At 37.2% G+C, this 25,371-nt stretch overlaps 1 protein-coding gene across 1 annotated transcript in view; it reads left to right on the top strand.

Moving 5' to 3' along the window:
• The window catches only part of LOC106919159 (cadherin-18-like), a 130,254-nt gene that overhangs the window by 23,851 nt on the left and 81,032 nt on the right, over positions 1 to 25,371 (top strand). The window contains exon 2 of the mRNA XM_088001312.1: positions 7,737 to 8,270. Within this exon, the coding sequence (XP_087857438.1) occupies positions 8,040 to 8,270 (231 nt within the window). The 5' untranslated portion in view covers positions 7,737 to 8,039. The remainder of the gene's footprint in view (positions 1 to 7,736; positions 8,271 to 25,371) is intronic.

Raw genomic sequence — 25,371 nt, 5'->3', positions numbered from 1 at the left:
GATTAATGTAGACTTTTATTATTTTGTAAATGTGCAAAACATATTGACAATATTTTTAGCTTTAAAATCTGACTCCTCTCACCCTGGTTTGGAATCACTCTCCTATAAAAAAAGATGTCCATAAAATGCTTTATCAGAGAGGAGTAAACCCAAACGCTCAGCCTCATTAAAGTATTTTAGGTTCATAAAATCCTGTTATGTTGGTCCAACTTTCGATATCTGCCAGCTGCCTCGTTCTGGCCACAGATGTTCTCTTCCCGACTGGAGTTCGTCTCATCGGAGGCTGTTGAGACTAAATAAAAGTATTTTAGGTTCATAAAACACTTTAACATATAAACATATATGTCTGCATGCAACTAACAATTATAGTCATAGATTATTGCTTATTAATCAATTAATTGAATCTAATTTGGCATATTCTACTCAATTTTAATTTAACCACTTAGGTCGTTTTTTAATGCAGTATTAAAATATATCATTAAATAAGAAAGTAAACTTTTTATTGCCTAAAATGCAATGCTCTGAATATGTTGGTTTTTCAATAACTATTTTGAGTCTGTAAACTTTAGTTAATGATTAAGTGATTACTAAATTATTTGATGCACAATTTGTAATGTTATATTACCAAATTTTGGTCTATGTTACTTATTTTTTTTCAGCTAGGCCAATAGAAAGTAGAGCAGAGTTGTGAAATGAAAGGAAAACGTCAAAGTTAAAACATCAACTAAAAACTTATAAAGTGTTGACTTCTTTTGCATTCTGTTCTTTTTACTTTTATTACCACTAATGAAAATCCAGTGCAAAGCAATCCAGGAGAATGGATTAGTCATGCACATTAAATTTTATTGATTTTATTGATTGGCAAAATAAAAGCCAATTGAAAATGTCTCTTAGCAAGCGCAGGTTTCCACAAACACCACATAGAAATGTTTGAACTTTTTGACCAACAAAGAAGAGACTGGCTAAAAAAAAAAAGAAAGTTCCATAACACCCTAAAAACAATACTTTCTAAGAATGAAACTTTTATAAAGTGGTTCTCAGATGATCTCCCACGAGTTTACAGGAGAGTGTTGGGGTTATTGTAGCTTAAATAAAAAAATACTCGGCCATGGAGGAGTAAAATGTCGACCAAAGACAAATATTTACAAGGAGAACCTTGGATATTGTCTGATGTCGAAGTTGTACATTTGCAGGAAAACAAAAAAAAAAAAAACACCTCATGCATAAATTTGGTATAGAATATATTCAAGAGGTTGCAACGCTTTCCAAGACAGTGTATCTGTTGAAAAACTTTACTGGGGATTTCCACGGTCATGTTAACAGATTTAAGAGAACCCAGAGACCAGAAGTAGAGCGAATAGGTCAGTGATGACACCAAACCCTTCAATGCACAGGATGAGATGTTTAAAGAAACAACAGAAAGGCTCCTGATCCAGCAGGGCTGAGAGGCAGAGCGCGCTCCTCAGCTGCAAACAGCTAATGTTTGGCCCCCTCTGCTAATAGCTCATCCAGCGCGTTTGATTTTAACGGCTCTGACTTTCTGCTGATGTCAAGCTTACCAGCCGGATCAAAACATGCAGCACTGGGGCTCTGCTGCGTTCTCGGAACAATGAGGGTCAGCCGCAGAGAGGCGGCCGCAGCCAAAGAGCATCTTGACTTTTCACCTAACCAGAAGAAAAGAAATTAAGCATTTTGTGCCTGTTTACAAAGGACTGTTTGTTGCCTGCAGTCTCAGAAGATGTTTTGCTGAGCTTGAGTACAGTAAGTAAGTAAGTATACCAGAGGGCTGGAGCAGGAAACCTCAAATAGCAAGGAAGGAGAAAATAGGGAAACAAAACTGAGAAAATATCTGAAATAAGAAACGTTCCTGAGACAAAAATATGAATTAATGTGATGTTTTTGTGTTACTACTGATTTAGATCATGAACACGGTAAAGGACAGCATGTTATACAGATGTTCTGTATTTATTCACCCTTGTAAAGCTCCTATATTTTATCACAATACCAGTTTGTTACAGTCTTAGCTGTCAGTGCATAAGTTTTTAGTTCATGTATAAAAGATCACTAAGAGTCAATCTGAGAAGCGTTTTGCAGTTTTGTTTTCTGAAAACTCCAAAAACAGAAACTAAAACTGTCATGGTGTTATGCCGTCTTTGTTGGCCTGAAACTTTAATTCTAAATAGATTCTACCGAGACGGACCACAGTGGAGGTTAGGACCATAGCCACTAATACCTAAAGCTGCCTATTTTAATTTTTTGAACCTCAAATATACATTAATATGCACAGTAGAAACCATCTTAGCACGACTACAGAAGCTGATGTCCACAGCACATTCTGTCATCTATTTTGGCTTGGTGTGCGACTCTAGAGGGCCTCATAAATTAATCTCTGATTACTTTTCCTTCAGTAACACCTTCCACATTGCAGAGTGTTGTTACCACTTTAGAGATCAGATTTTAGCTAAGGATGTTAGAGAAATCATTCATAAATCATAAGGAAATGCAGCCTTTTACTGAGAGTCAGTCCAAAAACATAACTTTTAAATCATGTGGTTGCTCTAATTTGTCTGTGTGTATGCGTGTGCATGTGTGTGTGTGCGTGTGCATGTGTGTGTGCGTGTGCATGTGTGTATGCATGTGCGTGTGCATGTGTGTGTGGTGGTGTGTCTGTCTCCCTGTAATGTACTTGTGACTCGTCCTCCGTCCTCAATGACTGCTTCAGAAAAAAGATCCTGCTGCTTTGAGTTTCTCTTGTGCAAAAGTGTTGATAAGATAAGAATCAATTATGGTTTTACCAATCTGACACATTTGTTTTATTCTGGAAAGTAAAAACTGAGTCATAACAGAATTTTTCAAAATTACATTCTGACTTTAACCTCCTGTAATGAAGTTTGCACATCCAATTTCAAGCTAAATTACATGAGCGTGTAAATGTACCACATTTGTGATTCAGCTCCCGCATCATGACCCGTCTTGTTTGACTCTGCATATGCTGTGCACAAACACGGCGTGAGCGACGGGCCCCGCTCGAAACAATATCATCATCATCAGGAATGCGAGAAATTATTTTTGTTGATAGAGCCAGATGCTGTTGATTTCACGGCTCCCTGAAATGTATTTTGCTTCGAATCAGCATGATAATCAGACAATTAGGAGACTGATTGAAGAGAGCCCCAGGAGGCCCAAGTGAAACCAGTGGAAAAGCTATTCTTGTTGTTACTCACTGAGGTGCCACAAACGTCTCAACAAGTCTTTGTGATACAATCAAAAGAACTCTTTTTTTCAACGTAGCAGATGGAAAAAAAAACCCTTAAAGTCTCAAAAACTTCATTAGTTATTCTCTTTGGGGTTTTATATACATTTTCAGTGAAAGAAATAAAACCGGACTTGGGATTTAGAGTGCATGCAGATGAGAACTGTCTCCCAGATTACACGTTTAGTGTGTGGCTTTTCTCTTTTAGTCAACATGCCCAGCAACCAGGAGTGCATCCTGCTCAGCTACATTATTAGCTTGTAGGTATTAGAAACATTTGGATTAGTCAAAGGGTTCTAAGCATATCCTAATCCATGTGGTTTTGTAAAACATATTTATTTTCTTTGAAAAATATTTTAATAATTATTCTTCAAAGTGTGTAACAATCAAAAGTTCCATTATTGCTACTTTGCGGCTTTTCCCCTCTAATCTTGTCGCGTGTATTAAAGGAGATAGCGAGGAGGAGAAATGGTGAAGTCTTTCAGCACCAATATCCTGTTAAATATCAAATACATGCCTCCATAATCCCTTTAAAGCTGCTGCTCCGTGCTCTCAGCTTCAAGAGGGCCGTTTAAAACTGTGCTACATCCTATTAATAATACGGGACGTAAACACCTTTGTAGCACTTTGTACTTTTTTTGACTCTAATTTTTATTTTGTAATGAAAGCAGTGTGCTTCCATTGTCCCTGTTTTGTCATATTAAAGTGTTATCAAGTGTTACTTTGAAGCATATCTGACCAAACTAAACGGCAGTTAAATCCCTCCGTAGGAAGAGAGAAAAGTTGAAAATTAAAATTCCCTAATGACATTTCTTCAAAACTCCTGGATTCATGTTTATCTGTTGTGATTTTTATAGCTAAATGTCTCTAATACTGTTACAGAAGACTGAAGGTAATTAAACAAAGCCAGTTAGTGGAGAAAATTTGGGTCTTCAGAGGTCAAAGTGAGGAAACGGTTTTTTAACATGATGCTAAATGTTGTTAGCTGCAGCAGTTCTGCAACCTGCATTTAAAAAAACACATTTTAGATGTGATCAACAAATAAATGTGAGTAGATAAATTTTCCATGAAAATTTTGAATTGTGGTTCGCAGAAGGGGAAAAGGTGATTTTGTGAAAACTGAACTGTAAATAGCTGAGAGTTCACTGTGTAGATTAGAAAAAAATAAATAAAACGAACCTTTTATGCATTTATCTTCTGTATGCCTTCACGAAGAGTAAAGCATAACTGAAGTCAAATTTATTGTGTGCAAAAACATGGCAAATATAACTAAATTTGATTAATTTGTCCCTATTTACAAATAGTTAATCCTGTTTTTCTGTCTAGTGCTAATACTGATGTGATCACAAAATGTATGTGTTCTATTACTGCATTACAGTCAATTTAAATAACATCGACTAAGTGAAAATAACTGAAATATTGGTGTAGAGCAACTTAACTGCTAACAGGCTGGACATATATATATATATATATATATATATATATATATATATATATATGTTATTCTAACCTTGAGTCACATCCTGCCTGTGTTCAGGTGTCCATGGACGCCTGGTGTGATGAAATGCAGCGATAACAAATGCTTTCTGCTAGTGTTTATATGCAAACATAAGCTATTATTAATGCTAATGTATTCATGCCAAATTTTTGCTGAGATGAATTCTACATCAAACTACAAGCTTTACCTAGCAGAAGAATCACTGTAGGTAGAGCAGCTCCTCTGTTCCTCTGCCATGGCTGTCACATAATCCTCTGGATAAGTCTCAGTCAGCCCTCCTCTTTTGTGTTTAGGTTCTTTTCTGTAAATCTTCAAACGCTCTGATCAACCATCTTTTTAGCACCTCAGGAAGGAGCAGGCTGGGAACTAAGAGCTTGCAGTTGGGTGTTTCTGTGAAGGTTAGAGAGTTTTTAATGCTGCTGAATATCTATTTTTTTCTGCAGAGGTTATGATGCAACACTAAAACTGTGAAGGCTTTGACTTGAACTGATAATAAATTAGTGTTAGAAACTTTACATTTCAATACAGAGTATGGTATATCTGAGAACAGTTTGATTTAGGTTTTAACTTTTATTAATGATCTCTTCGTACATTTCAGTCATTGAAATTTTCAGGCTCGTATTTTCTGAATCAGTCTTTAGATAATGAAATTGATGGTATTTGTAGTGTTGTACTTTCCATCTACACTAAAACATGATAGAAAAATCTGACACATTCCAGGATTCAACCTTACCTTCAGTAGATCAGCAGTTTCTTGTCTAAAATCTTATTTTTCTGCTGAAGCTTTAAGGACACCACAGAACAGGAAGGTCAAATGATTCATTCTTCTTTGCAAGAAACAGACTGATTTTATGCATCAGCATCACCACAATAGCAAATCTACATTTAAAATCCAAACCAAGAACAGACAGTTTACTCACTGATGCTTTCTGGTGGATCTGTTATCCATATTCTTTGCAGTGGCTGAGAGAACTTGTCCTGAATGCTCACCAAGACAGAATTTCAATTGTTCTTCTCATTAGTCTTTAGAAATTTCTCTTTTTTTTTTTTTTTTTTTTTTTTTTTGCTAATGTCGACTTAAGATGCACTTTTTTAAATCACATTTGAGAAATTTGATACATGTCACTATAGGAAAAGGGTCCATTTCAACCATGCATATACTGCCTATCTAAACTTTTTGTACTCATAGAGAATATTTCTTATATTTGGTCACATTTTGACAAAAAAACAAAAAAACAACAACTTTGTCCCTGTTATTTGATTTGATGGACCAACACAATGTAGTGAATAATTATGAAGTTGAAGGAAATGACTTTTAAATGCTTTTAGGAGAAATTTTAAATGATCTGCACTAGTACTGGACTCCTTTTATAATTATACCCCTAAATAAAATTAAGTGCAGCTAACTGCTTTCTGAAGTGACCAAAGCACCATTCTGTTGTCCCAAAATATAAATACACTGGCTCAGCTGCAGTCAGGGATGCAAGTTTTGGATTATCTTTTAATCTAAAGTTGCTTGAACTTATCAATCGACTAATGATTAAATGAGAAAACCTGAGTTTTCTCTTTTATCAAGACGGCTGATTGTATTTCGATAACATGAAGAGTTATATTTTTGATAATATGCAGAATTTAAAAAAAAGGACACATCAATACATCTTAATTTCTTGAGTCAGCTGTATTCATGTAAAACTTAAGGATCGGACTCTGTTGGGACCTTTTCTCATTCCTATTCTAGTATGGCCCTGCCATCTTTGTTTCTGTATCAACTGACTCCACTTAAGGATGACCAACAGTGCCCTCTGCTGGAATACAGCCACACTACAACACTGACAGAAGGTCTAAACTGCCATTATAGTTAATCAAAAGGAACTAATTGCTGATAAACTATTAATCATAATTTGATTAATTGTTACATCCCTACTGCAAAGCAATCAAGACATGGCTGTCCACTTAAACTGATAGACTGGGCAAGTAGAGCAATAATGAAAGAAGCAATCAAGAGGCCCACAGTAACTTCAGCAAGTCTTGAACACACTATCCCCACGGTGGTGGCAGTGTCATCATGTGGGGATGGGAGAACATCTGTTAGAGCTGTAAGAGACTTAAAACTAGACCATGAAATGTTATATAATGGAATAGTAATGGAAGGGTTTAAGTTGAAGCATATTCATGTGTGAGAATGGTCCAGTTAAAGTCTGCACCTAAATCCATTGTACAATTTTGGCAAACCTGAAGACAAATTTTTCTCCAGAGGCTCTCCATCCATTATATTTTAGATTTAAATGTTTTGCATGTAATTCTGGGTAGGGTTTATAGTCTCATAGTGTTGCAGACATACCCAAGAAGAGAGTTATTTGCAGAGAATGAAGGCGCTACAGAATATTGACTCAAAGTGATTGAACATAAACGCCAACTCTTGAATTCTTATTGGTAAAAACATAAAAAAGTTAAAAACGATCAGCATTTTCTATTCACTCACTACTCGTGTAATATCCTACTTAAAGGTTTTGCAGCCAATTTGTAAAAACTTACATTTGTATTACTCACCGTGCATCAGAAACGCACTAATTTTTCTTGTTAAAACGTCCAAATCAAAACACATGGAGTTACTTTTAATGAAGTGAAGTCAGGCTTTGAGGCAGATTCCCAAGGCTTCATGGTTGTGACTCATGATGTCGATCTCATCAGGCGATATCAGTGACCAAGCAGACCTCTGACGGTACAGGCTGAGACAACCTTCTTAATAGCAGCTCTACTCTTTAAGTCAGAAGATATTTCCATCATGTGCGTAATGAGAGAAACAGCTGAGATAATGCAGCAGGATTCCTTGTTCCCTTTGTGTGCTCTCTCAGTCAGACAGCTTGACGTGTGTGTCCTCGTCTAGAAGGATTTATGAGCCGCAATTTAATTGGAGGAATTAGTGGACATTTAGACTCTAATATCCATCAAATTAATCTGTGTTTCCTCTGTTTTCTCTTTCAGGACATCCAGAATGGCTTCCTGGAATAACCCCTTCTCTTAGGGAGAGGGAGAGCTACCCAGAAGTTGGCGTTCCTTTGAAAAGTCGATCAGAGTCTGGGAAATTCCATAATGTAAATGTACCTTGGCTTTGGACCATGAACCTTAGAGGATCCCCTTCGAAGATCGTTTCTGTAGTTTGGATTTAAACTGTCGTTTTCTCTGGACCACTGCAGCGGTGGCTGTTGGAGGCGGCTGCTGCGGCAGTGGTGGGAGGACCTCGCCGCCTCGGAGTAAAGGAATACAGCTGCACAGCGCCGCGCCATCATGAGGATACCCACCACCTCTTGCCTCTGTCCCTTCTTGGTTTGCCTCTGCTTCATCCAGAGGTGCTCTGGGACGGGCCATCACGTCCCTACCAAAGTGCCCTCCAAGAACCAGACCAGATTGGCCAACGGGGAGACAGAGGTGCACCACAGACCCAAGCGTGGCTGGATCTGGAACCAATTCTTTGTTTTAGAAGAACACATAGGACCGGATGCACAGTATGTGGGAAAGGTAGGAGTTTCACTGAACAGATTCAGAGTGTAAAAATGAATTATTTCCATCCCATGGAGCCTGCGTTTTGAACAGCTTATTTGGCATTTTTCTCGCTCCTCTTGTTTATTGAGAAATGGGTTACAAACAGAACAAGCTGTTCTGCTGTTTCAGATTATCATGTCAGCATTATGCAAGCTTTTGTTGTCTTGTGATTTGGGTGTTATATGTGAGTGTTTTTTTTTTTTTTAAAGATATTTCTTCTAGTTTAATGGTTCTTTTCTGAAAATGTTTTATTCTGAGTTCTTCAGAAGCACATCCTGGTGTCTCTGTCATTTTAGTTCTTCAAAATGCATTAAATCTGAAAATGGCTTTCCTTATCAAGCCATTTTTCATTTAAGATGCATAATTTGCTCTGTTAAGGGAAATAAACTAAGATTAGACCATGAAAGCTGCTTGTCACACAATGCTTTCTGTTGGTAAAACCACAAACTTCAATATACTGTATATGAATTTATGTGACTGACCAACAAACTAAAGCATAATTGTGAATTAGAGGGAAAAACATTAGTGGTATTAGAGTATGTTTGAACCTCTTTGCACATTCCTCCTTGCAATCGAACTCAAACTCAGTCAGACTGGATGAAGAGATTTTGTTTTGATAAAAATCAGTTTTCAAGTCTTGTCTAACTGGACCGAGGTCTGATCTGAGCCTTGGGATGAACCTACACACAGCTTTGGTATTTAAAACAACCTTCAGAGGAGACTTGTAGACTGAACAGGATGTGGCTGTTGTTTCTCACTATGACTTGGCCAACCTTGCTGTTTTTCTCCCCTTTACACTCTTTAGGAATGGATCATTGACAGTCAAGTAGAAAATATATAAAAGTCTGGCAAACAGATGAGCTAAGCTAACACCGAGCCTAGCAAAACTTTGTCATACCTTTCTGACCTACTTGAGGAGCTCAAAGTGTAGATATAAAATCCTCCTTCACCAATCTGGAAGGTAAAAAGATTCAGGCCAGACATGGACAACATCTGATCGACCATGAGGAGCAACTTTGATATCATCCTGGGGCTAAATGATTAGTAAATATTGAGATGCTGTTATCAATCACAACAAATCAACATTTTCCTCCACCCTGCATTTCTAATTTGTGCAGCCAGCACATCTTGTCAACTATCAGTAGCTGCATTTCCTGATGCCTTAAATGTGATTCTTAATGGATTCACAGCAGTTTTGAAAAAAAAAAAAAGTTTTTTTTAATCAAGTTCTTGCTTTGGTTTTTCAGTTGTATCAAAATTTGTGTATTTCTCAAAACTGCAGTGGAAAAAGTGTTTTTGCATCACGAGTCACATGATCAACAACCAGATGTTGCTGCCGACAGAAACATGAAGACGGCGACATACAGTGGTGGGAGGATGACGGCGCAGCATGCTGATTGTTGACTTGTTGCAAACCTTTTCATGTGTGACGTCAGTTGTGATTCTAATTTTAACAGAAACACCACAACAGTGAAATTGTGCATTTTTGACATTAGCGGAATATCACCAACATTTTGCACATTTGTAATGGAAACACAGCTCCTGTCAGGTGCAGGCGTCCACTGCTGTCCTTCCAATTTGCACTTTCACTCTTGCATGTAATATATTGTGCAAACCTCTAGAAAACAAGGTGATTTCTCCATTTTGTTTATGGGGATCAGAGTAGAAGAAAGTGTCCCACACCGTTTTTTTAGGTTTTTATTTGTGAATGTTTTGGAAGCCATGTTTTTACCTGCATTGTGAAAAAAAGTTCAAGGGATAAAAATACCTTTGCAAGGCACTGCTTAGACCTTCAGAGCCTTTTTCAGAGTGACTTATACTCCTTTGGGTCCAAAAAATATGAGTACTGAGACGGCTTCCTGCTGGTGCATGGTACATTGAAGACCAGTTATTGGCTGTTGGTGGTGACTTTTCTGTTAGCTTCACAATAAGCCACAGGGAGCCGGGTAAATCCTCTGCTTGCAGATTGCCTACCCCTTATCTCCTGGAATGTGAAAATGTGGTTCTCTGCTGCAGTGATCATTATTCTAGGCACTCAGGCACAGACTAATCCTCAACTGCACTCAGAGAAAAAAGAATGAGAAGCGCTCAACGCGTCTCTGGCTACACATATGTCTGTATTTTAACTATCATTTGATAGCACCAAAGAACGAGAGAGAAGGGGAGAAGGAGACGATGATCCGCTTGGACATGGGTCCTGGAAAAGAACAGCAAACATCACTTTGCGCTTCAGATGTGTGCTTATTGAATCAACCTGGGGATTTAATCGCATATCGCCTCGTTGGGCTGACAGAGAAATGTTGTTTACTGTTGAAACATGGATAATCTGCCAGTCTTTGATGCAAAAATGAACCATGAAATCTTCCGCGTCAAAAAACAACTGAGCAGGCATTGTGTCCTCGGTGAAAGCTACAACGAGGATGTTCGCAGCATATTCAAAGTGCCAGCTTAGCGATGCCCTGACTGCATAAATATGCAATTATTTATACATTAAATTGTTGGGCTGCTTTGAACTTCATTATGTCAGCTTTGCTGGTTGTGTTGTGCTGGTGCTGCAAACTACCTCAAGGGTTCTGTTGTTCCAAGCGTGCTGTGTGTGTATGGCTGCGTGCGATGGTGCTGCTGATGAAAGCAAAATAAACATAAACAGCTAAGGCTGGATGATAACAAAGCGGTGAAAAGAAATATAAACATTATTAGGAAATCAATTTGACATGCATGTTTAAAGAGATGAGGTCTCCAGATGGCAAGCACAAAGAAACATTTAATTATGTGGGTTGAGATGGGTGTGCAGTGTCCTAATGTGGCCAGGAGACAGAATGACCCTTAATTAGATGAAAATAGCAGAGAGGAAGGAGGAGGAGGATTAATACACTCTGCATGGCCCACACTGTATTTTTTTTCTCCTTCGTCGTCTCTTTGCTTGATTAAAAACTCTGGACATTAGCGAGAAGCAAATGAACGGCTCGACTGCAGGGAATCGCAAACAGCCCCTTCGACGATAATTGGTTCATCAAAAGTTGGAAAGTATAGGAGAAAGTTGGTGATAAGAGGTGAAATGTGGATAACAAATTAAAGAGGTGCTGAGGCATAAAGTGAAAACAATCACATTATAATGTATGAAATGGAAATTGGAAATAGGAGGCACAACGCTATCGATAATTATATTTAAAGTTGTGTGAAAAGCCAGAAGCTATGGAATAATCTTCTATTGCAACATAATCTCACTGTGAAACATTTGGAAAAACCCAAACTTTATTTTAAGTACAGTTATCCAGTTGGGGACATGCCAGTGTTATCAAATACCCAATGGAGTATATTAAATAGAGCTGCCTGATGAATAAACACATCATTACAGTGACATAATTTACTGAATAAAAACCAATTAATGGTGGTTGAAAATATTGATTTTAATGTTTTGACTCAGTGAGAGGCCATGATATGTGATGACAGAAATATGAACCTTTGCATCATCAGGTGCTGTAAAACTCCATAATCAGAACAAGAGCAAGGGCATAAAATTGTCACGAGAATGGAGCCATGAGGAACGCCGCATGTAATCGTTCACCCAGATTGTTTACAGAAAGATCAAACCAACACAGACGTTTAGATCCTTTGCTGTCACGACTGATGTGTCATTCACTTCTTTTGCTGCTGTGGGTTAAAGCCAAAGATCGTTTGCCTTTCCAATAATCTTTGGAAAACATGTTATGTAAGATATGATAATTACTTATAAGTGAAGCATTAGGTTTGATTTTTGCATTTTTCAAGTTCAATGGGAACTGATCTGTGTCAAGAAAAGAATTTACTACAGCATGTCGATAACTAAGAGCAGTTTAATAGACTTGGTAACCACAAGATTTGGCTTTTTGTTAGTCAGTAGAAGGTGTTAGCCGTTTTTCTTAAGATCCTCCTTATTAGATCTGGTCATTGGTCCTTTATGATCTTTTTTTGTAACAGAGTTGATTTCATCATCCTTCCTGTAGAAATGATCACATTTAAGCAAATATCTATTTTCTTGTCACCATTTCAGTCTGTCACAACTTATGCTCTCTTCTCTTTCCTGTTTTGAAGAGTGGATAAAAACTGGCATTGTTTCACATGCAAGAATAGGGCTTACATTAAGGATTGACTTTTCAAATCTTTTTAATGTGTGGCATAGTGATACTGCTATAAAAAAACCCTCTATGAACAAGTGAAGAAAAACTTTTCTTCACTTGTCTATAAAGGGTCTTGACTGTGCCGTATTAGTTGCATTTCTGCCAATACTTTCCCACAAACAAAAATACAAATAAAGTTTTGGAACAAGTGAAGCGGCCAGTCTGTCAAGAACACTTTAATCCCCCTTAGGCTTCTCCTAATCCCTTGTGACACCTTTCTGGTGGGCTGACGCATTGGGGAAATGACAGCTTCATGCATGAGTGAGACGCAAATGCTCAGTAAAGGACAGGACTTGTCCAGATACCAGACAGCAGACAACCCATTCTCCCAATGGGAGGTATGAATGTCTCTGTGTCAATCAGCTCAGCATGCCGCTTTGAAGTAGTCAGAGAACAGATTGGATGGTAATTTTGGATGATGCAAATACCCACACCCTGGAAGACGGTGTGCTGCTGTGAACTAGCAGCAGGATGAGGTTGAATGTTTGGAGAAGAGGAACTTGGCTGTTGGGCAGAAAACATTGATATATCTCTGGATATCATTCTGCTACTGAACAAGACAGTAAGCTGTACGATATATGACAGAATGGATGCTTCAGCTCGGACTTGGAGTAATGCTCCTTGTCTCATGTTGTGTTCATTTGCATAACAAACCCGCAGTTTTGAAGAAAGGTGCCTGAATGTTTTATTCACGCATCTGAAAATGGGTTGCTCTGTGACAGAATCAGGCAACAACGTTGTGTGTGTGTGTAGTAAGATCTGAACAATAGGAAGGAAAAGTCATGTGCTTCTCAAAGCGCTTTTCTTCCTGAACCCGCAGTTCATGCAATAAGTCCCTGCAAACTGGACCGTTTGGAAGTGTGACAAGGAACAGTTCACAACCTGAACCACGATAATTAACAGCATGGATGGAATAGGAAACCATACAAAACACACAGAAACTTTTAATGTCTTTAAGACTGGAATTTAAAGGTTGCAACGGGAAAGTTAAAATAACCAACACCTCATGCTGCAGCAAGGATTTGCTGCCTTACATATTTGATCTGTTTTTGCTTTTTTATCACATTCATGTGCTTTAAGTCATCAGATTTTCATACCAAGCAAAGATAACCTGATTACAGTGAACCATAATCTGTAAACACTCATCACTTCCTATTTTAATGGTTTTACACACCAGATATATCTTGATATGCATTAATACACACATTGGAAACCATCTTAGCACTACTGCAGAAACTAATATCTATATCCTTCCTTATCTCTCCTCTTTGGTACCACCAGTCAGCACCAGAGAAAATAAATGGCACTTCGCAAACGTCAAGTAGTTTAGCTTCCCAGGATGCATTTCATTTGTTTCTTTGAATAATTTTTATTTCCATTCCACAGAGAAATGTGAGTATATGCAAATCTGTGAAATCTGAACCACGAACAGGTGGAGGTTCTCTGTGTACATCTGAGGTCAGAATTATTAGCCCTGATAAAATTACATAAGACTCTTCATGTTTTTATGGAAATTACCATAAGAAAAACTGTTCATGCAAAGAAAAACCTCCATATGCTTTGATCAGCACATTTTATTCATGTGCTGAATTGTAACAAGAAAACTGAACAATGACAAGATTTAAGTTCTTTCCCAAGTCTGGATAGGTATGAAAAATATACATTTCTAGTCTGTATTACAGTTGCACCGTCTGAACTTTCCATCCATTCATTTGTCTATATTTCTTTCACTTCACAGATTTTATCTGCATTTATTTTTATGGTATAATTTTGAAAATGGAAAGTTATGATTGACACTTCTAGGATGTTGACTGTACAAAAGTATGTATAATGAACCCTTGTTTTCCAAATACAATAAAGATTTACAGTTAATTTGTTTTTTTCAGCTTTACTCAGATTTTTAAATATGGTCTTAATTCCTAAAGAGCCTCTGGGAATCATTTTGGTGAAATAGAAGCTGCTTATTCCATGCCCACTTTGTTGCTGTGACTACAGGCTAAAACAGAAAACAAAATTGTTCTTTTATACATTTACAGCAATAAAATGTATTGGTTTAAATAATCATGGATGGATTTGAAAGAATTAAATGAAAATCAGATGCAAACTTCAGCATCAGTGCCTGAGTTGTTGGCCTTTAGCCGTGCATGTCGCTGCCCGTCTTTCCTAAAAGTCTTCAAACAACCTTTTTGTCTCCTCTGCTACCAAGCATTGCTATGCAAACTAAAATGTGGGCTTCCTAAGTGGTAATTTAGCCTAAAATACTTCAGCTAAAGGTTTCAGGAGAACGATGACTCATAACTGTCGTTCTTTTGGTGCATGTATTCTCTTTTGGGTCGATATTTCTCATTGTTTGAGGTCACTGCTTCTGCACTTTTAAGCATGCTTTTATTTTTCTCCGTCTATTTTTCCTTGTATTTTGCTCCTTGATCTCAGTCTGTGATTTTTCTGAAGCCTTGGATATTATGAATTTTGCCAAGCCCTCCAGGTTTGAGGGAGCTTAGCCAAGGTGCTGGACTGCTCATTTCAATTTTTCTGGCCTTTGCTTAGACAGAATCAGAACAGGAAGGGGAAATTGAAATACAAAAAGGATATAAATGCAACACAGCACTGCAAAAACACAAATCTTACCAGTTCATTTTGGTTTAATTCCCAATATAAATATCTTACTACACTTAAAAAAAAAAAGACTTAAAATTAACTTTTTCAGCAAGAAATATGAGTTTGTTTTAAATAGTTAATATTGGTGAAAAGGTGCTTATTAGACTTGCAGATGTTTTTTGCAGATTTACCCATATTATATATGAAATAATCTGTCAATGGAGCAAGTACTTTTTCATCAATATTAATTATTTAAAATAAGCAATTGAAAAATTGTTTCAAGACTAAATTAAATCCTAGTATTTTGTAAATAGGATATTTACAAAAATACTGAAAAAGGAAGGGCAAAAATAACTGTTAAACTTTTATTGTTGTTTGATTTGATTCAAAATCAAATATTAATTTAGGCTGTATCTTTGATTTAGTCCAGATTAGCTAAATCTGTGTAACAGAAACTATAATGTATAATTTCAAAAGTGATTTGCTCTGTTTTTTTTATGTGCAACAGAAAAACAAGCTCCACTTTGACACTTAAGACAATTTCTCTTTGCCTCTGACTCCGCATGAGGTAACAACCTCTGATCTGACAGCTCGATTTTTACAGTGTGCTAAACTTCAGCAGCTGCTACCAAGTTGCTCCCAGGACTCAGAGCATCTCATCAGCATAAATAAATATAACAATCCTCCCTGTTGGGGAAAACAGCAACTCGTTTCCATTTTTCCTCTCAGATGTCAAAAAAGAGGACAACTGTTGGGGCGGATCGGCGCGATGTGCATTAACGGCGTGTCTTCAGCACGCCCCTCATCACTTCCTCTTGATGTATGGTCATTAGGCAGGCGCTCCGTCATCAGGGCTCGCTGTGACTGTTGCAAATCAATCAAAGCGAAGGGGCGCTCACAGGAGTTGATTGGAAGGGAGTATGGCCAAAAGGTGGTGATAATCAGTCAATCAAGCACACCCACATAAGAAAGAAATAGATTAAGTCCCCTTGAGTTAAGTATGGGAGCCCGGATTTAATCAACAACAAACCCTCCCCTTTAAAACGAGAAGCCAAGAAACGGATCATCACATTTGGTTGGATGTTCAGTCGTCTTTTTATTTCTCCCTCCCGTCTGCTACCTGGCCCAGCGTGTGCTGCTGGAATACCAAGATTTCCACTTTTAACGTTTCAATTCTAGACAAAAGTTTTAAAGAGACGTTCAGATTCTGTGTTTAAAGATTTACAAAGTTGCAATAAACAAACCTGTAGAGTCGGTGGGTAATAGTAATGTTTATTTAAAAAGTCTTGCAGCAAATTTTTCGGACCAAAGTTGAAATTATGTAATTGTGCAAAGACAATGTGCTTACATATTATCATGTTGTATAATTCTCAAAAACTCATGAAAATTGTGCATATAGTGGATTTGTTCATGTTTCATCCTCATTAAAAAAAGCCTCGGTTTCCTGTTAGTTGACAGAAATGGATCTGTGTATTTTACCTTCGTTATGATTAACAGGTAATTGAGTTAATGTAGCCCTTCTGTAACCTCAAGCCAACCTACTCTGTGTCCTCTGACCACTCAGAGCATTTTAGCCTGTATACTGTAAACCTGACATGGTTGAGTGAAAATCACCAGTTTCTGAAATACTTCACTGTCATTTAACTCTCCGTTCCAATCCATCCGGATGCTTCATTTGAACTTCAGGAAGTCTTTCTTACGTCTAGAAGCCTGAAATGATCAATAATATATTGACTGTGGCTGTCATAATAAGTAAAAAGTGCATGTTTCTCTTTTATTATAGTAAATTAAGGTGAAATTTGACTAAAATGCTCCATATATCAGACACAATCCCCACCTAGTCCAAGTAGACGTAATGAGGAGGAATGTATTAATGTTTAGCTCTAAAACAATTTGAAATATTGGCTTGTTCCACCTTAAATGTTGCTCAGGATTGTAACCCTAATTGGATCATGAAACAAACATGAAGTCCAGGATCTCTGTGGGTATAACTGCTGCAAAATCGATTAGAAATCAATACAGGTTTGATTAGGAAAGGCATTGCCAATGTAATGTAATTTCTTTTTCATCTCAGATTCTGCTTTCACCAGCATTTTTTTCCTGCATAATATTCTAGTTCTCTCTCTTATATTCCAGCAGTAAAGGAAGCGCCTCTTTAAATTAACACAAAGCAAACAATCCAAGGCAGGCGCACACGCCGAGCGTCGTACGCCCAGTTCAGCCAAGTCGTTACAAAGAACGTCCACCAGTAAAGCAGTCCAACAATTCAGGGTCTGTACAACAGGAAGCACAAAGCCAGGGCGGTTGAAAACAGAAACGGAGTGTAAAAGAGAATTCATGGCACCTAAACACATTTATATGATCCTCCACAGAGCATTTTTACACCAGTCTGCTGGATTCTAAAGACTATATTATGTGCGGTGAGTCTCTTTTAAACAGCTATTCTTCATATTCCAATAAAATTTTCAGTCAGACTAAGTAATTTCCTTGACTTCACCTGAAATGGCTGCTGTGTCTCTTTGAATTGCTGCCACTCCTAAAGCTTTTGGCTGATGGCTCCAGAGGCAGGTGGCCACTCAGCCTTATATTTGTTCAGCAGACAAATTGGCAGGAATAGCATAATTGGCATGGTGCTTATGTCTGAAGTAAGATTAAATGCTGGAAATGTGCAGCCAGCTCTCTTTGTGCATAAACAGAGAATTTTATCCGTTATGTTTTATTGTCGAATAGGGTTGTTGGTAGACGCCGCCCCCACCGGCTGCACACTTTTTATTTTTTTTCCTTCTGAGGATGTTCATAACAAATGGTGCTTTTTTTTTATTTACTGGTAGGAAGATGGAGGTATTGATGGTTCTTTGTAATGGAATCCATTTCAACGTATAGTGATGAAAAGACTGAATGACTCAGTGATTATTCTGTTGGCAGAATTCATATCTGGCTCTTTACACCGAGTGTGTCATCACTTTTCTTAAACTTTTACAGTCAGGTGGAAATCTAATAAAGATGCATTCTTCTGCTGCCTCGTATGGGAATGTTTCAGATCATACAAAGAGATTCCAGAAAGAAGAATAAAAACATTCAACACATCCAACCTGGCCTTATGTAACATCTAATATACAATACTGCACTTAACAGGGCAAGCAATTACTAGAATTTGATTTATTGGTATTCAGATGCAATAAAATAGAGATAGCCTTTATCAGACAGTCGTTACGTTTCTGAATTAAGGATTTAAAGGAAAATACCAGCACCGACCGGCTCTGCTGTGGCTCTTGTGTCTAAGAGTTCTTTGAGGGGATTACCCAAACCCTTCAAAGTGTGAGGACATTTACATATTTATGTCTAAATGTGCTGCATAAGACTAAATGTGCTTTAGTGTTGGTGCTTTTTGAGCGAGAACCCACACAGGAAGCATGACATGCATGTTTCTCATCTCTGCACTTTTCCAATAATACCAGCCCTAGATTATAACTAAAAGTCCACATGCATGGAGAGAGGCATTGCTACGTAAAGGCAGCAGCAGCTAAGCAGCATGGTGAACATGCACACGTAAAACAGGAACAACTCGCCAGAGCAGAAATGGAGAAAAAAAAGATAAAACTACGTTGACTTTTCTTCTTTCGCAAAATATACCATTTGCGGTTATGCAGAATCCACCCTGTGCTTTATATTTTAGTTTGGCATGTTTTAAAATGATAAACTTTGTGTTTGAATTCAGCTTGTTCAGCTTAATATACCATTTTTTTATTTTTTTGACTATTCACGCGCTTTTATTGGTTTCGTCCAGAAAGTCACTATCTTCAAGTAAACACCTGGATCATCAACATGTGATTAATTCAGGCCCCCTGCCCGTCACCTGGCCACGCAAACTGAGCTCCATTGTATTGTTCAATGGCTGCTGGAAAAGTTATTAAAGTCTGCTTTCTTGTTGGTTGTGCAGGCGGCTCTACTTTTGCTTTTCAAAGATGTATGATTGCATAGCTGCACATGGGTTTGCATCCATTTTCACATGAGAGTGTAAATGTTGAGCTGGGGGCGTGGCCAGCAGCAGTTAATCTGAATTTAGAGTTGATTAAACTCATCCTGAAAGGAGATTAAAAAATGCAGAACTGACAGAATAAAATCTGATAATCTAAGAATAATTTTGTGCAAAATATCTAATGAATATTTTTATGTAGCCCATAGACCTATTATTTTTAACAATAAAAGATGTGATTAATGCAGATGACAAATATTTAAAAGATTGAACAAAACCCTGTAATATATGTTTAGATTTGTTTAGAATCAATATTAAGCAGCAATAATCAATTCAGCCATTAAAGATTACTCTAATTCTTCCTCTCTGAAATTGTATTTTTTTCATTTTGACCTCTCGGTTGTGATGAGATGTGACATCCACTGATTGGCTGTGCAGCTGTAATCACAAGAGCCAGCTTAAGTTTCATTATCAAAATGAGCAGAATTACCGCTTTGCCTTGCAGAAGTAACATTATTCGCACAGATTTCTGTCGGGTTTGATTTCTCCCTCAAATCTGTTGCCTTTCTGTAATTGACTTAGGCACCTGACAAGTGGCACTGGCAGTAAGCCGTTTGGTTGCAAGTACCGATTAGCTTGTGAACACAAACAATGTAAGTCTAGTTGTTGGCAAAGACTTTGCTGAATCTTCACTGTGAGAGAGGGAGAGAGGCGAAGATGAAAACTTTTGGGCCTGCTGCTTTGAGCTTGGAGTGCTCTTTTTCTGTCATGTGGCCTTGGAACCTCAGACTCTGCTGATTACTTTTATCTCCACAGAAATGCATTTCCACCTGCCAGCTGCCAGCCTCATACCAGTCACCTATCCCACTAGTCTTTAATAAAGTCGCCCATAGAGACCTGGAGATAAACACAATCCCTTGTTTTGATGCCCTGTAGATGAAATGGATTTCTCAAAGTCTTTGTGTAGATATGACAGCACAACATGGTGGCAGAGGTTATATATCAAGTTCATTATAAAGCTGCGATGCCTCTGCTCTCACCAGCATGAATATGATTCTCAGAAATTCTCATGTATTATTTACAGCATAACGTCATTATCTTAGTTTTGTTTTTTTACTCCCCATCTTTTCCACTGTCCTGCACTTAGTCCTGATGTATGTTAAACTTACATCAGTTCAGCTGTGTAGCTTAAAAAACTGACTCTAACTGGGGTAAAGCTTTCTACCAGGAAATTTTCTGTGTGGCTAAAATGAACTTTGATTAAATAAAACATTGTGGTGGCGCTGTGTGAAGATAAATGGACATTTTTCTGCAGCTGTTCAGATGTGTTTTATTGTTAAAGCAGGAATGTGAAATATATTTATTATTAATACCTGCTGTAATGTGATTATCCCCCAATAATCTATCTTTTAGAAGCAGCCATTTTACATTAAAAATATTTTATTGCACTTCAATACTACCCAAAAAAGTCTGCAGATGTTAGCTTCTGCAGTATTGCTAAGATGGTTTCCTCTGTGTGCATCAATGCACATTAAGGTATATCTGATGTTTGAAATATTAAAATAAGCCGTTATGAACTTCAGCTGTTTGCAGGCGACTGTTTAATATACAACTAACAATTAATGTTTAATTTATGTTTATTTTCTAGAAATGGCTTGAGTGACTAATTGGCACTGGGGATCTTGTTGAAGACAATCATGTCTTACGGTGGGATTTTCTCCACATGGCGCTCAGATTAAACATGCAGTTTTTAAAAATGTTTTTAGTGAGATTATTTTTGCTGCAATAAATGGTTTACTTTAAGGGTTTTAACAAATCTCTGTGTACCGAATGTGGTGTGAACTAAATGGACGCTGTTGTGAAAATAAGAAATCCTCAGGCTATATTTAAAGACGGGTGTTATTTCCATCAAAAGATTGCAGACTTGAATCACAAAACTTGCATGCACACACACAAAGAATCTGAAATGTTAATGTACTCATACGTGGAAAACCAACTGTGTTTTCATTTTGCATCCAGATCCCTGCAGTGCAAATGAGGGAACAGCATCCAGGTTAAATTGACTCCTCTCCAGTTCTTCTGCCGACTCCTTCAGAAATGCTTCTCCTTGCCGTAGGAATCCCTAGAATTACATTTGCATTATTTTTTACTTCAGATTGGGTAGTAAAACTATTGCTTAAAATAACATTTGTTTATTTTCACCACTTATAAAATCCTTCTCTAAAAGCAATAAAATCAGGAAATGTTTCTAGGACCTAACATTTGATTTTAAAAATATCATTTTTAGACTCACACAGTCACCATGCACCCAGGCTGATGTGTGTGCTGTAAATGCAGAGCAATGTAAACTAGGATAAAATGTATTGTTTGTGTAACATTGTGAACAATCAAATAGAAACGCTCTGAGAAAAATTCAGTGGTATATTTACAACGCAATGCAATTTGCTCATTTTTTGCACAAACTTTATACTTTAATTTTGCTCTGGATTCTCCAACTACATGCAGAAACAAACACATTCCAACTCCAGCACATGTGCATCTGTCTTTGGATCCAGTTACAGTTTTTTTTTTTTTTCTCAAATAGATAAGAGAAAAAAATATATTTTTGTCCTAACAAATACTTAAAACTGTACAAGTTAGACTGTTTTAGTCTAATCCATACTGTTGTAGCTTCATATTAGAAATTGATTTATTTAAAACTAGCAACTAATGCTCATTTTTTTAACATAGCTGCAGAGTGGGAATGATATACTCCTTTGACTCACTAAAAAGGAAGTGTATTTAGTAAAAAAAATATACATATGTAATTATTATATTTAGACATTGCGATAATATGCTTCAACAATTAGTGATATAAAGTTAAACTGGAACATAAATGTTTGTGTTTTCTTCACATTTTTACAGCCTCTTAATTTTACTCAGTAACAGAAAAACTTAACTTATTTAGATCAAGTTTCTCCAGAACACTTCAGCCAGATTGTGTGATGAAAAGTAAAACAAAAACAAAACAATAAAAACCAAAAACAGAACTTTAACACAGATTTTGATAACTTTTTTGATGCAGTAATTAATTTTGAAGAACTATTAAACTCAGATCACTCGGTATGATGAACAGTTTCAGCAGGCATTAGGTGTTTCATGCTGACGGTGTCATAAACGGCGCTGGTCTTTCATAATAGCATGCTGCTTCCTTTGGGTTTAAGTTTTACAAGAGCTTTCTGAGTAAATTGGACAATTTCTGAATCCTCTCAGCTATTGTTGAAACACAAGGATTTATTTGCTGTGAAAGGAGAAACAAAGACTGAGAGAATTTGTCAACAAAAATGCTGAAAAGATTACTAGCTTCGGCTAGTTTTTTCTCCAAAATTTTTACTATTTCATAATTCTGCTTAATGTACATAAAAACGGAGATTCCCCAAAATACATCAATTGTACTTCTGCTACTGGTGAGTGATTAGATTTGCTTTTTAGCAATGCTTTAAGGTTTATGTTGATTTGTATTCTTTGCATTTCTGAATTAAACAGTGTGTTGTTATGCAAAGTCTTTGTAAATTAAAAAAAGTTGATTGGAAAAATTCCTCTAAACTCTGTTCCTGATGGAATTTGTCTATAAATTGCTTGGACTCCTGTAAAAGTGATTTATTCATCTTTTTAAATAAGCTCTTGGTATAATGGCACAAACTGACATATTTGAGTCTAATCCAGTTTTTCCTAGTGTAAACAAAGCCACACACAGATGCATCACAATGCCTGCACTGCCTTACATTAAGCCTGTAACATTTATGTAATAGCATGCAACCTGTTGACTCTTTTATCACCAATAGATTTGGGAAGGCAATAGCCTGTGAATACATCATTGGTTCGAATTTTGCGGTTCATGATTTATTGACTCTTGCAAAGGAAGTCAATAGCTAAATTAGCAGTCTGTCTGAAGGCAAAATTACATTTATGAGGTGGAGTGGAGGCTGCTGAGCTGAAGTGGATATATGCTTTTAGCAGGTATGGATTTGGATTGTTGTTAAGTAATAACTCTAATTCTTTGACCTGAAATCATAAATTTAGAGTTGGGAATTGATTATCCAACTCAAGCCAGCGGTGGAACATGAATTTTTCTGCGAAAGTGACAATAAATCAAAAGAGAGTAGGCAGTAGGCATTCACAGGCTGCAGTCCACCAACAAAGCAACAGGGTAATGGGGCTCTCCCTCACTGCTGCTGTATGCAAACAATGTCCAATTCATTTTCCCTTGCACTCTGTAAGTTGTGTTTCTTATTAGTTATATCTAGCCTCTAATTAAATACCTGATTCATCGGGATCTATGACTCCTTATCTAATTACAGGCTGGATATTTACAACGGGAAGGACAGCCGGCTCATCAGGAGTCAGGCCCAGAATACACAGCAGCTCTCTAATTGGAAATTCATTTAGTAGTTCAGGTTTTGATTGGAAGTGGCCCTCAGACCTTTCGATATGTTAAGTACCCACTGTCTGTGCATTGAAATAGATATTGAGTTTAGTCTGTTATTAAACATCCACCTAGATGCACTTTAATGCGTTTTTTTAATATTTACTCATCAGCCAGGAGAAACGTTCATGACGTGGATCTGCAGAGGAAGTTATCAGTGTTTCCATGCAGTTTGGGGATTTATGGAAAAGCATAACATGTTAAGGTTTACAGGTCTGGATAAGTATGAAAAATAAAAGGAAATATTTGTATTTCCTTTTTTCTCCAAATTTTTTACTATTTCATAATTCTGCTTAATGTACATAAAAACATTATGTTTTATGTACAACATACATATATTTGCAAATATATATATTTCCATCCATCCATCCATCCATCCATTCTGGCTGCGCAATATATCGTAAATATAACGTCATCACAGTATTAGTGTCTGATTAGGACTATTTTGACTATTTGGAGTGTTAGCTAATATATTTCAACTGTTATGAACTTGTATTTAATGCTGATGCTAAGCTAAGCCTGTTGGACCGGACCTCATGGCTGAACATTTGCATTCTTTGTTTGAAATGGACAAAATGAATCAAACTCCTGGGTTCAGCTCCCGGTCTCAGGCTGTTGGTGCATGTCTACTCCTCCTCTGTCTTCCCCATAGTCTGCCTTTTCAATGTTCAATAAAGCCCACAAGTACAGAAAAAAAATCTTACAACAACAATGAAAAAATACTACCATGATCAGTTTTACTGCTGCTCTTCATTGTACAATGGCTGCTGGAAAAGACGTGCGTTTTGTTGTTGACTTACGATTCAGAAACTATCTACTTCAATCTTGTTGGTTGTGTAGGAGGCTCCACTTCTGCTTTTTAAAGATGTACGGTTGTATAATTGCAGCCATTTTCATGTGTGAGTGTAAACGTACTTCTTCAAAGAAGCATAATGGGTCACCTGTAGCAAGAGTCAAGCTGTTGTGTTAGAGCCTCGCCGTATGGTGCAACTATATCAACATCTCTGTACGCTTGTAATATTAATATTGCAAAGGATTGCTTGAAATGGAGTAATTGCTGAGTAAGATACTACAGCTGCAATGAGGTCACATTTTTCTTTCCACTGTAATCATGGGAATGTTAAATAGAGCTTCACAGCAGTAGATTTCCCAACCGGACATAGATTACAGACATGGCTGAAAAGGAAAGTATATGGGACACAGAAGCAGTGGGGAAATTTTGAATTTATGGCCATCACAATTATTTCCAAATATATCTTCATTATGTAATTTCCTTACATTATGCAGCCATATTTGTAGTCGTAAAACTAACAGCCACAGTAGCAGATGGAGGTCAAGCTAAGGAAATGCTAAACATGAAACAATGAGAGCGGAGAAAAGCTCCTGCACAAAGCTTCATTATAACAGGGTGGTCTCTTTAAGACTGTCACACTGGACCAGTACCCCATAATGATAGATAGCCTCTATATTTAGATTACTGTGAAAGTAGACTGTCTTGTCCTTCGCTCTATCCTGGGCTCTAAAATATTGTCCCAATTTGAACAGTGCACTGATTACAGAAACAAATTTAAAAAGATCAAGAAACTATCAGAATGAAATTATGAGACATAATAAATGAAAGACGTTCAAACTTTGTGTCTCCATTTGTTACAGTTTTCCAGCCATTTTAGATCCTCTAATGTCATAAAACCAACCACATGTTCAATTTCAATAGTATTTATTTAATTAAATTAAGTATTAAATAACAACAAATACCACGTAGCTAATTTGCACAGTTGGTCTTCTGGTTATATAAAACAAAAACATTGTACAAAATCTTGTCTGATGCAGAATGTCTTTTTTTAGAGCCGTTCAGCTTCATTATGCATTTCAGGGAAT

Source organism: Poecilia mexicana, unplaced genomic scaffold, assembly GCF_051168715.1.
Source record: "Poecilia mexicana isolate PSO_F unplaced genomic scaffold, ASM5116871v1 scaffold_20, whole genome shotgun sequence".
Classification (NCBI taxonomy): Eukaryota; Metazoa; Chordata; class Actinopteri; order Cyprinodontiformes; family Poeciliidae; genus Poecilia; species Poecilia mexicana.
Note: the sequence above shows the minus strand (reverse complement) of the source record. Positions and strands in the feature narration are given on the sequence as shown.